Genomic DNA, 14,357 nt, shown 5'->3' with positions numbered 1-14,357 from the left:
ACTGCATGTGCTTTCATGAGCTATAGACAAGAAGGCGGAAGTGGGTGAATGTCATCATCCTGCTGCTTTGTGCTGTGACTGCTGACAAGCAAGGCCATGGGTGTTGAGAGGCAACCACGGTATAGCTGGTGACAGCTGGACACTTGTTCTTGTGCCCAGTCACCAGCTTCCTGGGTGCTGCCATGGGGCAGCTACGGCGGTAACAGACACCTCCTGAATCTGTGTGCTGCTCCCTGGATCACAACTACATGTGCTGTTTTTGACCTCAAGACCTTCCTTGGCAGCCTCTCCGCTCCCTGAATTCCTTAAGACAGACGTTGTAGTTCCCCTGGCAGGAGGGTACTAGAAATTGCTGGGGCATTCTGGAAATTGTGCCTAGAGGCCCACAGGAGGTCATTCCCTGCATCCTTCTAAAAGATTCTGTAAGCACCGTTTCTTATGATTCCATTCTGCTTAAAACACCTACTGTAGTTGTGGTTTCTATTTCCTGTAATGGAATTGAAATGAACTATGAAAGGACAGAGTAAACATTTAAAATAAAACTAAAAATGAAAGTCATCACTAAAAAAGATTTTAATTCTCAAAAAAGATTCCTTCTTTTGTGACACACATCATTGGTGTGTCACCAATGATGGTTGATCTTTATTATTTTTTTTTTTAATTCTTACTATCTTGGCAAATAAATTATTTAATACATACCTATTGGCTTAATAGGTGAGGTAATTTAACTCTTACCTTGTTGGATTAGCAATAAATGTTTATATGAATATGAGAGAAGGTTTGTGTGTGTGCATGTGAGTAAAAAGAAAAGATACAGTTTGTGTCTCCATTATAAGATTCTGGCAGTAGAAGACATATTCAAATGCTTTGGGTTCTTCATTTTTATTTAACTCAAAATAGCTAATAACAAAAACATGTTAAAAAAAATCTCCAACACTTGACTCTTCAGCCATTTTTGGTTGATGACACTTGGTTATTCAGTTCTTACTTTCCCATGTTGTCACACATCTAGCATAAATACATCATCAAGAATTTGCAGCAAGCTTTAAACCTGTGTGTTTAGAGCTTAGTCAAAAACCATGATCTACTTATTAGTTTTGAATTTAAATATTTTTCTCCTACACAGAAGCTTATTAAGCTAATAATCATAAATAGGCTAGCTATTAATTAGTTTTCAAGGAAATGCCCAAATACAGCACACATACACAGGCTGCATATACGCTTTTATCCTTTATTAGACAAAATCTGAATGTCTGTAAGATGTACAGTGGAGGTGCATCATAAATCCATTTAATTTATATTAATGCAAAATATGAGGTCAGTGAAAAGGAAACGATAAGCAATAAGGAGATAACAATCAATCTGGTAACTATACCACCTATTCAATGAATGGATGCCCTTGAGTAGACCAAGATGAGTGTGGTCAATCTGGTGTTCCCTCAGTCACCGTCAGGTCACATTTACCTTTTATAGGGCAAGCATCTTGCAAGGCTAAGTATAATTCTAGTGTTTAAAGGCATGTGTTTCTTCTACAAAATGGTGCCTGAACAAAAACCAACAAATTTAATTGGTCTTCAACAGTTCTCTCTTCCAACACCGGAGGAAAAATTGGCTGTGGTGGATGGAGATTTCCAATACGGCACCATTCTAAAGGGCTTTCAAGGATAATCTTGAGACCCCCATTCTATCTTATGTGCTGACATTAGAAGTGAATCCCTGCATATGATGCAACTCCACTGTAACGCAAATTAAAATGCCATGATTTTTTAAATGCCCTAGTATGGTCAGTATAATTTCATTTCCAGTTCAGTTCCTTCTTCACATTTAGCAGTGTGTTTCTGTAAAGCTCTCCTGGTGCCAGCATTTCAGAATGTTATCTATCACTGGCTGAGAAAAAAACCTCAGGATGAAAAGATTAGTGTGCCATAGAATCTGAACAAAAAAAGCTACCAAAGCTGATCAGTCTCACAATGATTCAGGGTGAGATTTTCAATTAGCAAATGGTGTGACTGAAGTGGAGAGGAAGTGTTTTGCTACACTTGGAGGTCCCAAAGATCTTCTTTAGTCTTCTTTTCCCGGGGTTTCTAAATTGGCAGCTACATTCTACTTCTTAAACACTTGGCCTTAACCTCAGCACCGTCCCAATTCGGCTTCTATTTTTAAAAGCACCATTCTAATGGAAATGTCCCTGCTCTGAATTACGCTGGGACTGTGAATTTTACCACTAGTGAGAGAGCCGTTATGTCATAGAGTTTAGGTTAATTTGGTAGGTATCGATTTCCTTGACTGTGACTTCGAAACCTGCTTCAGCTTCTTCCAGCCATGGAGGATTTCTACCTGGGCTGTAGATGAGGGTAAAATATCCCATGGAGAACTCCTTCAATAACCACATTTGGAAAATCTGAAAAACAAAAGGAAAACTGATTTTCTTATGCACATCAATGAAACATACGTGCATTTTGCAGAACACCACAAGGTAAGGCCTAGGCATAACTTAGAGGTGTGTATCACCATATAGTTCGCCCTTGTTTCAGACGTGACATCAGACATGCTGCTTTGGCCTCGAGTCACTTGAGGTACCACTGCGAGCTGCAGGAATGCGCGGCCAGATTTGTAGCTTATTGATTTAAGGGATGTTCTAATGGTTAATGCTGCCAGGCCCCAGCTCTTTATCTGAATGTTTTCTCACAAGGAAGATAGATTACACTGGCAATTCAATTTCTAACAAAATCTCAATATACTTGAAGGAATTCCAAGATTTCTACTGGGAATACTTTGCGGCAGTTTTTCCATCATGGTTTACAGCAGCGTTTAGCCCAAGGTGTCTTGAATCTGCTTGTTCTATTACGCTAGTTTCTAGAGAGCAGGAGGATGGGAGCCTGTCTTCCTAATGTAAAAGGGCCAATCTCTGACAAAAGGCCCCCTTTGTCAAACTTGAAAAATCAGCTCCATTTTTATAGGAGACACAAAGGAAATTCAGAGGTGTAGTTTCTGTTGTATCACATTTTAGTTATCAGAGTAGGTAAGACATGAACGGATAAATTGGACAGGGAACCAATCGATCACATCTACACATAATTATACCCAGGATTTACATAAATGTAGTTATTATATGAGGAAAGCAAGAGATCCCTAAGTATGTTCACTTATTAATTCAACCTATACAGAGGACCCACTACATTAAACCACTTACAAGGGCATTGGACCTCATCAGGGGAATAGAGAGGCTCTTAGAGGAGAGAGCTCGGGAGAGGGAGCTGACCGGCTATGAAGTCTGAGGCAGGTGGGTGCCCTGTGGAGGGTTCAGAGACCTGCATGGGGGCTAAGGTAGCAGGAGGAGTTGCCTCAGTGAGGGCAGGGGGACAATTCAAGCCTGCTAAGAAGGGACAGGAAATCTGGCTTTATCTGAAAAACAAGGAGACGCTATGGAGGGACGTTAAACAAAGTGAGACAGAAATTAATTGTTTTGAAAAGTTGTCTGTGGTTGACATTCAGACAGCAGTTCAGGAGCAAGGTGGTGACGAATTCGATGGGACTAGTGAAGAAGGATTTCACAATACCTACCGAAGAGGTCACTGTAAAAATCGGTGAATGAAACAAAGTGTTTGGACCTGACCTTGGCACAGGGTAAGTACCAGCTATTATGACATACCAAACTGCCTAATTACTGGGGATATAAGTAACAGTGCTTGCCTAAGCCATGGAACTTACATGTTAGTCAGGGAGATAAGTGAATAAACAAACAAAATGTGTTTAAAAATATCTTTAATACACAAGCAATTAATTATTCCATGACTGCCTGAATTACTCAGAAAACTGCCCTTGCCTTTGCTTCTCACTGAGAGGTGATGAGAAGGAATGTGATTTAGGGTAGGTTTTGTTGTTATTTTTGTTGGTTTATATTTATTTTTGGAAACATTTATTGTGAAGCTTATTAAAAAAAATATAGTGAACAGGGTGGAAGGGCTCTTGGAGGTTACTAAAAAGGAGAATCAGTAAAGGCTCCCTGAAGTTGGACCTGAAAGAGGAGAAGGCCAATGATGTGTGAGAATGAGAAGCGGGTTCGAGAAAGAAGAAATGGCAAGCACCCTGAGGGGAGAATTCACTACATCCGGGACCCAGGAAGAACTGCAGTGTGGCGGGACCAGAGTGTGTGAGGGCGTCCCGGCAGAAACCTGAGCCAGGGCCAGCCCATGGAGGGCCATGTCAACCATGGCGCGAGTCTGGGGCTCACAGAGAGCGTTCAGATGGAAAAATAATACTGTGACTCAGCTGTACACTCAAGGTCTTCAAGGCCACAGCAAGGAGGAGATTGTTCCAAAGAAAGTAAAAGTAGAACAACAGAGAGTCGAGGAGAGACTTCAGGACAGCCGCCAGAACCAGGAAGAAGAGCAGAAAGGTGGGAAAGCCAAGGGGAGGTGGTGTCTGAAGACAGGGAACGTGGTCACCAGTGGCTAAAGGTGAGAGGTCAAGGAAGCGGGCTGAGAAAGCCCACAGAGGGTAAGTCACACAGCTGGCCCTGGGGACCTGGACAAGAGTTATCAGGAATTCCCCAGAAAAACCTAAACAAAGGCCAAAAACCACATGCTAAGGGAATAATGCTTTATTTTTAGCATTTTAGAAGAGGACAGTGCTTAACTGCCAAAATTTTAAAGACAGACACTCCTCTGACTTTATGGGTCTCAGTGTCTCTGTGAAAGTATTTCCAGATTCTGTATCCTCTGGAAAAGTAACCTCAACATTTTGTTAAGAAGCCATACAATGTGAATATGTGACACAAGTAAAATTTATCTTTAAATTAAATGCTAAAGAACTGCAAGAATGCATCACTAGTATAATACCTCTAAGACAATAGGAATCTGATTTATGACACGGGTCCAGCCAAAGTTCCATGAAAGGAGATTTAGTGACTGGCTCTCTCACACCTGGTTCCATCCTTTACATCAAATTCATGATTTTCACTTACTCTCAAGCAGGAATTCCCTTCTGGTGCAAGTCATTCCACTACATCAACATTCTACCAACGATCCATACTTTTTACTCTTTCCAGCTTCGGACTTTGGCCCCTGATACTCCTTCCCAGAAAGTTCTGCCATTCTTCATGGTCAAGCCAAGTGCATAACACATGCTACTTAACAACCTGGGTGAATCAAGTTCAAAGACCACAAAATACCTTCCCTCTTCTAGATAGCAAACTGGCTACTCTTGTCCACGGTGATCACTCTACTCTACACTTTTCTAGGAATTTCAGTCAAATGCACAAAATATCTGAGCAGAAACAATACCTGGAGAGAGTGCTTGTGGAACCATTATTAAAAGCTAGAAAGACTACTTTATAAATTACTGCCCATTTACTCTACACTATGCTACATAATGAATATTTGTTAAATGTAACATCTTGTTAACATAATATCAACCTAACACACCAGGCATATTTGGTGCACATTAGAAGCAAATGCTAAAGAAAGGTAATTATTCCTCACTGAAAGAATTTTATAGGGAAAATACTATTACAAGACCATATGTGTATACAGTCACATGACAAAAGGCAGCTTTCTTCTAGAATTGTCCCTCCACAGAGTAGGGCTGTGTCCGAGCCAGACTTCTTTAAATGGACAGTAAGTGGCTGACTTAAGCACAAGAGAACAGTCCCTTCTCTCTTGCTGGGGATAAGGTTTTATTGCCAGAATGTAGGAAAGGTGTCCACAGATAATCTATCTATTGCTATTTAGCTGCTATGCTATTTAGTTACTCGCAGAAACAAAGGCTGCAAACCCACTATATGCAGAGAGCACAGAGGGAGAGATAAGGCAAAAAGAGAGCCACCCCCCAGACCTGTGAAACCAGGCAAGTCGGGGACCTCCCTGAGATCCACTTTTCTCAAGATCCAATGATGATACCTGCCCTGCCAATTTCCTAAGGTGGTTAAGGAAATTAAATGAGACAGTGTCTGAGAATACACTCACAAAGAGCTGAATATCAGAACACTTTGAGAGGGACTCTGAATAATTTAAATTTCTTGGCACAAAGAAAGGACTTGGGCTAAAATACAGCATTACACTTAAATTAATCCCTTTTGCTTAAACATACAAGCTTTAAAAAGGTATATTTGACTGTCAAAGATGCTGTAATCTAAAATGGAAATGGAGACACATGCAATGTTTATACACAGTTTTGGGAAAGAAGCATTAAAAAAAAAAAAAAAGACCAGGGCCTTGGATTCAAACCCTAGCATCTGGATAAAAACTGGCATAGTCCAAAATAACACCATCCCCCAAATTAATACCTTTACCCCCTTATCACTCTAATTCAAAACAGCCTGGAGAGAGAGAAAGAAAAATTACATTTCCTCCTGAAAGGCCTGCCCCAATTAAAATTCTGAATGTCTCTTACACCAAGAGCACTGGTTTATTGGCAGATTATTAAGCCCTGGACCAATGTCACTCTGTTAGACCTGTATTAAAAACGTGGTTTATGTGGTGCAGGGTCAGATCAGTAAAGAGCTGTTAGCAGATGACAGGTTTGATTACCGCTGGCTGCAGGCAAGACGTATGGATCCCTGAGGAACAACAGCACCGGCTGGTGGGACAGTTTGCTGGAAAGGTCAAGAACAGGCATGTCAGCATCAGGGGACGACGGTAAACAGAAAACACTACAAACTAGCTTTGAGGGGATCAAACTGCTGTGCGGGGACATCTCAAGGTTTATGTATCTAACGGTGTGTGGGTGAATAATAGCAAGCAGGGCTGGAGGAGCAAATCACCAGCAGCGCGCTCATCTTCCATTCATGTCTTTGTGGAATCGGAAGCAGATATACAATAAATCACTGATGCAAAGTGTTTTATTTTTTGAAATCTTGTAGTAGGACTATTGACGAAATAGTATTCTTATTTCATGTATGAAACAATGTAGGGTTTTATTCCTCCACCCTTAAATAGAACTGGCCACTTCTGTAACTTCCCATCAAAGATCTGTCATTTTAAAATGAATTTTCTACCAGAGATTTTAAAGAAAACCTTGACTTGAAACAATTAGATGATGGTAATGAAACATTTAACAAAACCACAGTCCTATTCTCGGTTTGTGTAACTCCTGATTGACTGGTATTTGTTCTTACCTTGACTCTTCAGATTCGGTCTCATCAAAAGATCTAAAATTTTTTGAAAAGAAAAGAAAAAGACAACAAAAGCTGGGTCAGTGTTTATGCTAACAAAGGAAGATGCAGCTAGTATTCTCAGAGCTCTAAATTGGCAGACATTTTGAGAAAGAGACTTTGGTATTTTCACAGGGTCACTGCATGGCTGATGCCGCCTCCTAATGAATCCTAAGATGGTAATATTCTTGTATTTCAGTTTTCCTGAAGAAGATCACTCAAAAATCCTACGGTTTTGCTTTTGGACTTATATAATGGAGAAAAGACTTCACTCACTTCTTTCCCACTACTTCTTCTTAAAAATACATAACCACATATGAAGCCCAACGTCCCAGCAAATGCACCAAGTTGAAACAGGAACACACTGGCCATGTATGTGATTTGGTGAGTAGGGTATATGGTTCTTGTTCTGAGGTGACTGAAAAGTGGCCCTGAGTGAAAGCTACCAGTGAGGGAGCTGTGAAGGTCTTAGTGACTTCTCAACCAGCAGACGGCTGGGGTTTAACATGCCTTTGGGTGTGGTTAGCTTAAACCCCTTGTAGCTAGTGTGGGTCCTTCAGGCAGGCCTGGAGATAGCAAGCAAATGGATCCAACACTCTCCCCAACTTGGATCTGCAGAGAGACTGTGATGATGGAGTTCTGTGTGACTAGATCTAATATGTCAGGGGTGTTGCTGATGGCCTTTGGAGGTCAGATCATCACAGATGCCCAGAGCTGAGTGAGTGGCTTGGTTCAGAGTTAACTCTTCAGAAGAACTTTTCTCAATTGCTGCTGATATCAAATGTCTGGTTTCGTGGTACAGAGAGATTAGGATATGCAGCTCTGCATTCAGAAGTTCTTGAGGGAGGCAGCGGGGAGGCAGGAAAAGAGTTTATGACACAGACCTGGGATCTGCCAGCTACAAAGCAAGAGATTTGGGGAAAGGCACTTTATTTCTGTGGCTCAGTTTGCTCAACTATAAAATGAAGGGAGTTGGGTAAAATCATTTTTAAGATCATTTACAGCTTTAAACTTACATGAATAAATGTGTCAAGGGGATACAGACTTTGCCCAAGTATCCACAAATAAACATGTGCTGTGCTTAGCTGCTCAGTCGTGTCCAACTGTTTGTGACCCCATGGACTGTAGCCTGCCAGGCTCCTCTGTCCATGGGGATTCTCCAAGCAAGAATACTGGAGTGGGTTGCCATGCTCTCCTTCAGGGGATCTTCCCAACCCAAGGATCGAACCCAGGTCTCCTGCATTTCAGGCATTTTCTTTATCATCTGAGCCACCAGGGAGGTCCAAAAATACAGGAGTGGGTAGCCTATCCCTTCTCCAGGGGAGCTTCCCAACCCCAGAATCAAGCTAGGGTCTCCTGTATTGCAGGCAGATTCTTTACCAGCTGAACCACCAGGGAAGCCCACAAATAAACATATCAGTTCTTGAGCAGGCTATTGAGAGTCATAATTCCCATCAGGTAACATCATTCCATGTAACTGAATAATTTAAAAAGTCAATTCTTCAAGTCTAAACCCGAGTTAGTTGGTCCCCTGGCCACAATATGGAGATGAGAACTCAAGAGCAATTCCTTTGACTACGAGTAGGGGGCGAGCGAGTGCTGTCCCAAGCCAGAAGAATGGGTGTGCCCAGGCTGGCCCTTCTGGCATCATTAGGGTTATTGTTAGGCCAATAAGTGATTGCAAAGCAACTTAAAGTACAAGTCCAATAGGTAAACAACAGCAACTCTTACCCACAACTCTCTGTCTTTGGTAGAGAGGGCAAATGTCGCACATTTAGGAAATCAAGAAACAGCTTAGGAAGTTCTTCATTTTCCAGAATGACAGCCTGTGAAAGTGGAAAACAATTAGAAAGTGAAGTCTGCTAGACAATCAATCAAATAAACTATTCTGAAAAGTCATAACCATCCATCAAAATTCTTACCAGCGTTATTACTCAAAAGTGAAAAGAGAGTGGTCCCTATTTCGCCCACCAAGAATTCAGGCCAATACACATGCTATTCAGTGTCAGCAAATGCTCCTTTTATCTATTCATTCACCCAACCAGCATTTACAGAGCATTTTCTATACTTTAGATGCTGACTAGGGGGCAAGACAGCTGGGTACCAGGTAGACACAGTTCCCTGCCTTCAAGGAGGTTCTAATCCAGAGTACTTGAAAACCTGGGAACACCAACAATACTGCTAAGACAGTTTCATCAAGTTTTCTTTATTTAGTGATGAAATGGTTTGACTGTGTGTGTATCTATAAGAGACCACAATTGTTCAGGAAATGTTATATATGGTTTTTTAAACCGTAAGATTTAGTCAAGATCTTTTAGCTATTACCTATTTCAGTAACAGGATCAACTGACATTTATTGCTATTTGGACAGCTCCACTTAAAGGGTCAGTAACAATTTTACCACTAAGTGTAAATCAGTGTGTATACTGAAAAAAAAATCTATAGAGTTCTTCCATTTAGGGAGCTCTGCTAAATAGCTGCCATAATGGCATAACTATGTCAGTTCTCAGATACCCAAATTATGCAATTTCCAGGAGGGATCGAATAGAGAACTGTAAGAGTGCATTTTCATATATATTTATTTTTGAAAGGGTCTGCCAAAGAAATGATTGCACCTCCCTCCCCCACTTTTTAAAAAAAAAAAAACAAAGACCATGGGAAAAGCATCAAACATTGCGCACTAATTTCTAAAATTAATATAACTATTTTAAGGGTCATTTTTTGTAATTTACCATGGCTTTTTTTTCCCACCCTAATACACACACTATTTAAAAAACAATGAGAATTGATGGTGAAATGTCACTCACACAGCTGATCAGGAATAGCTATGCAAGGTGATGCAAAAGGTATATAACAAATGACAAAAGTAAGATCAAACTGCATGTATCTTGTATACACATAATTCTACATAATGTACTGTGTTTCGTTATGATTTATATCTGGAGCTGCCCCATTTCTCACCATGTTTCGGAATTCTGTTACCCAGTTCAGGACACATAAATGGAATGAGCTACCACAGGGTCACCGGTGCCAGCAGACCGATCTCTGCTTGATTCTAGTGCTCAACTCTCCTGCTGCTCGGCCCCTGGGGAGTCATCAGCTGAAGAACCAACCTCGTCTGGGGCTCTTACTATTCCTTACACAGCCACTGTACTCCCTGAAGCTTAAGCAATGAAGAAGAGAGGGAAAAAAAGGTATTGGGGGTAATACTTTATTCACTAAACAAATACTTACTGAGCACCTATTATGTTGGGCACCGGGATAGGGCAGTGAATATTATGTGTCCAGGGGAGTGGACTGGTGTAGAAAATTGGTGATAAACAAGTAAACACAAACACACATATCTTAAACTTGCCTTGGAATACAGTGACACAGGGTCTGCACCCTCTGAATACTTTCACATCCATCCATTCCCCCACCCGCTCATCCATCATTCATCTTTCTCAAATGTTCACTCTTTTCTTGATTATAAAGTAGAAAAATGAAAAATTGACAAAATGGAGAGAAAAAAAAACAAGTCCTTTATTCAGAGGCATACTTCTATTACTATTTCTGTTAGTTTCCTTCAATTCATTTGGCCTTCATCTAACTGAGGACATTTTGGGAGGTACCCAGAAGGTCATTATTTCAGTGCCCAGAAATGAAAGATTTCAGGAATCATGATACATGTGCGGTTCTAAGGGATTTCTGCCATAATACAAGATGCAAGGATTATCTACTTGTTTGCAGATTATCTGTTTAAGAAGATGATATACTTATTTGAATAATAAAGCTTCATGTTGTAACAAACATGGAGCTGTTCACCCTGGTGATAGTTTTAATTACGTGAACAAGTGGTAGCTTTCAGATTTAAAAAAAAAAAAAAAACACAACAGGGGAGGGGGTAACCGTTCTTATCTCCACCCCCACCTTTTAAAATAAATTAAATCAATAACAAGTGTGGGACACTTTTAATGACCTGAACTACTTAATTTCCAGGATCTTTAGACACGTCATCCATCACTGTAGTATGCAGGAAGACATCTCCTGAGTGTTCAGGGGGTTACTTTCGTTTTATTAATGCAAGATTTAGGGAATTTTAACAAGGTGAATTGTTTATTGGCCTTGACAGATTGGCTTACAATGCACTGGGTACGTCCACAGCATGATCATTAATGACAAAAGACAGGCAAAAAGCTGTTTACACTGCAACACCAAGACAGGAATTAATCCTGCTCACCCTCCCTGAACAGAGTACTCCAAATAGATGGTCACACTGTTTTAGGTCAGATATACTAGGGGAAAAAGAATAGAGAAGACTTTAGAAATTTGTGAGCATTTTATTTAAATGTTCACTGTGCTGTGCTTAGTCGTTCAGTTGAGTCTGACTCTTTGCGACCCCATGGACGGTAACCCACCAGGCTCCTCTGTCCATGGGGATTCTCCAGGCAAGAATACTGGAGTGGGTTGCCATGCCCTCCTCCAGGGGATCTTCCCGACCCAGGGATCAAATCCAGGTCTCCAACACTGTAGGCAAATTCTTTACCATCTGAGCCAGCAGGGAAGCTGAATTTTCCATAAAACAACGGCCAATGTGGATTTCAGGATTTACAGTTGCAAGAAAGCAGCACTGGGCAGTTAGTTAAGCATTCAGTTATGTGGGGGGAGTATTCCCTAAACTCTGCTAAGAAGTCTTGTAAGAAAGTAATACTTAAGTCTAAAAAAAAGAAAATAGTACTTAAGTCTAGAGATAGAATAGAGTAGAACTTAACTAATTTAATAAAATATGTATAAGTGAAATGACTGTCACCAGTTAGTACAGAGATGCAGAACGGAAACTGAGTTCAACCAAATCTTTTGGCTCAGAAACACATGACCTCATTCCATGAGAGACCCAACAGTGAAGAAGGGCCTCATGACCTATTTCATCTAAGTCTTCCTCAGTTTCTCAAAAGGCTGCTGCTCAAGAAGAGCCACTCCTTCTCGATGCTGCATCCTGGGCCATTCCACATGCTTGGGACCCCAGTCTGGTCTAAATCATCAGAACTGTTCGCCAGATAAGCTCTTAATTAATATATATATATATCCCATGGATGGAGGAGCCTGGTGGGCTACAGTCCATGGGGTCACAAAGAGTCGGACACGACTTAGCGACTTCACTTTCACTTTCTATTATATATGTAAAAATTATATTTTAAACATCAAATCACATTTCCCTGTTGTTTTAGCTTGCTTATCTTTATTTCTGATTGATCTTCAATGGTTATTTCCATTCTTTACAGAGGTAAGTTGTGTAGCTGGAATATGTAGATTTAGACCAAGACCTGGGTTTGAGCATCTCCTCTGCTTACCCTAAAGGTCATTGTAAGGATTAGGTGATGTCTTAAAGAGTCTCTGGCATAATTAGCATTCGATAAATGTTAATTCTCTTTTCTTTGAGTTTTTTTTTTTGCTGTATCAATTCTCAACAATCTATTTGATCGGTTTTGGAGGTTTGGATTATTGTCTGTTTAGTAAAACTTCTTAGTCCTCTGCGATTCATGGATCCCCTTGAAAATGATGAAAGCTGAGACTCTTGCTTGCTGAAACATACACACACATATATAATTGCGCTGCCAGTGGTAGGGGGTCCAGCAGCCCTCTGACAGCCGCACCAAGGATGCCTCCTCTCAGCTCGGGTGTGGAGCGGCACTGCTGGGCACATTCTTCATTTGGCCTGGAGCCTGAAGCACTGCTGAGCCTGTGCTGAAGGCCAGCCCCCCGAAGGACACGCTAGCCTAGCCTTCTTGCTTCAGTTTTCCACCTCTTGGTCAATTAGAACCCCGCTGGAGTGCGTGCCGCCTTGCTATTAGAATTCATGAGTGCTTTCAGCTCTAGGCTGCGGGTCTGGCGGTGAGGCAACCCTGGTAAAAGATTTTTTTTTTGAAAGACCAAAATCTATTGCTGAGCTGGATTTAGAAAGCAGTTCATATTTATGGCATCTACATCTTCTGTACATAACTCTAGAATTCAACAAGCCATGGTGCTGAAGCTTTCCTAAATTAGCCAAAAAGGAAGGAAAGATTTAAGCTCTATTTCTGCAGAGTATATGATAGTACGCTACACCTGTTATGAGGGGGAATTTGAATTGCTGGACAGTATTGGGTCCTGGGCTGAGTGCTTTCTAACTGATTAATAACTTGGAAGGTAGAGTCCTGACACCGATGCAAGTTGAGATGGTGAGTTAGATTAACTAACCATTTTGTTAAGGAGGGTGGCATGGTTTGGTAGCTAACTTATGCAGTAAAACATCAGAATTAAAAATGAAAGTAACACATTGGAGAAAAAGTTAGAAGTAATCCCATTAAATTGTACAGGTTAACGTACCAAGTCAACTACTGTAAGAGGCAGAATGAAGCGCCCAAGGCAAGCTGGATAATAGGTCATGAGCCCTGCTGGTTGCAAGCGGTGGGTCAGCAAGAAAGTGCTATTTCCACAAAGGTCTAAAATGAGCTGAGCAGCCCTCTCACTCCACTGAATGCAATACTATTTAACCCCCAAGGAAAGAGAAATAAAAATAAACTCAGACAAGCTAGAGGCAAGCAGTGAAAATGACTAAAACATTCAGAATGGTTTCCATATGAAGAGGTTACTCAACAGTGGGTACCAAGCATGGAAGAGGGTGGTGGAGGACCAAGGAGATCATGTGGCCTTTCGGTTAACTAACCATTCTGGTAAGGAGGGTGGCAGTTTCCAAAGCTGCTGGAACAAGAAGAAAGTACTGTCTAAACCAGCAGAGAAGGAGTCTATCTCTAGCTGAAACCTGGGCCATAAAACTAGGAGAAGCGGTGCTTGTATGGGAAGAGTAGGCTCCTAAGAGCTTCTAAATATCTGGGTTCTGAATGTCTGTTACCTGCTTTTTCATACACATGCAGACTGGAGATGCTACCAAATTAACTGAAAAACCACAGTAAAGAAAGTTCCATCCAATTTGCCACAAAGGAAGTACATAGATTAAAAACCAGGTTGTTATTAAGACGCACAAAGGAAATGGGGCTAAATCAAAGAATTTTAACAAGTGTGTGATAGAGCATGTAACAGACTTTGCTAAGATGATATCCAACTCTGATAAACATGAACACAGGTGATTGGGTGTACCTTCTTTTTTTTTTTTTTTTTTTTATTAGTTGGAGGCTAATTACTTCACAACATTTCAGTGGGTTTTGTCATACATTGATATGAATCA

The 14,357-nt window shown here is 40.9% G+C and overlaps 1 protein-coding gene across 3 annotated transcripts in view; it reads right to left on the bottom strand.

Annotated features, from left to right (window-relative positions):
• Positions 1–1,211: 1,211 nt before the first annotated feature.
• SNX24 (sorting nexin 24) overlaps positions 1,212–14,357 on the bottom strand; it is a 173,965-nt gene continuing 160,819 nt past the window's right edge. For all 3 annotated transcript variants that reach the window (XM_043465906.1, XM_043465905.1, XM_043465904.1), the window contains 4 exons: positions 8,885–8,979; positions 7,118–7,150; positions 6,531–6,595; positions 1,212–2,401 (listed from right to left, as the gene is read on the bottom strand). In XM_043465906.1, coding sequence (XP_043321841.1) covers positions 2,334–2,401; positions 6,531–6,595; positions 7,118–7,150; positions 8,885–8,979 — 261 coding nt within the window. In that variant the 3' untranslated portion in view covers positions 1,212–2,333. The remainder of the gene's footprint in view (positions 2,402–6,530; positions 6,596–7,117; positions 7,151–8,884; positions 8,980–14,357) is intronic.

The sequence above is a fragment of the Cervus canadensis genome, chromosome 4 (assembly GCF_019320065.1).
Source record: "Cervus canadensis isolate Bull #8, Minnesota chromosome 4, ASM1932006v1, whole genome shotgun sequence".
Lineage (NCBI taxonomy): Eukaryota > Metazoa > Chordata > Mammalia > Artiodactyla > Cervidae > Cervus > Cervus canadensis.
The sequence above is the reverse complement of the archived record's forward strand: the minus strand, read 5'-3'. Positions and strand labels throughout refer to the sequence as shown.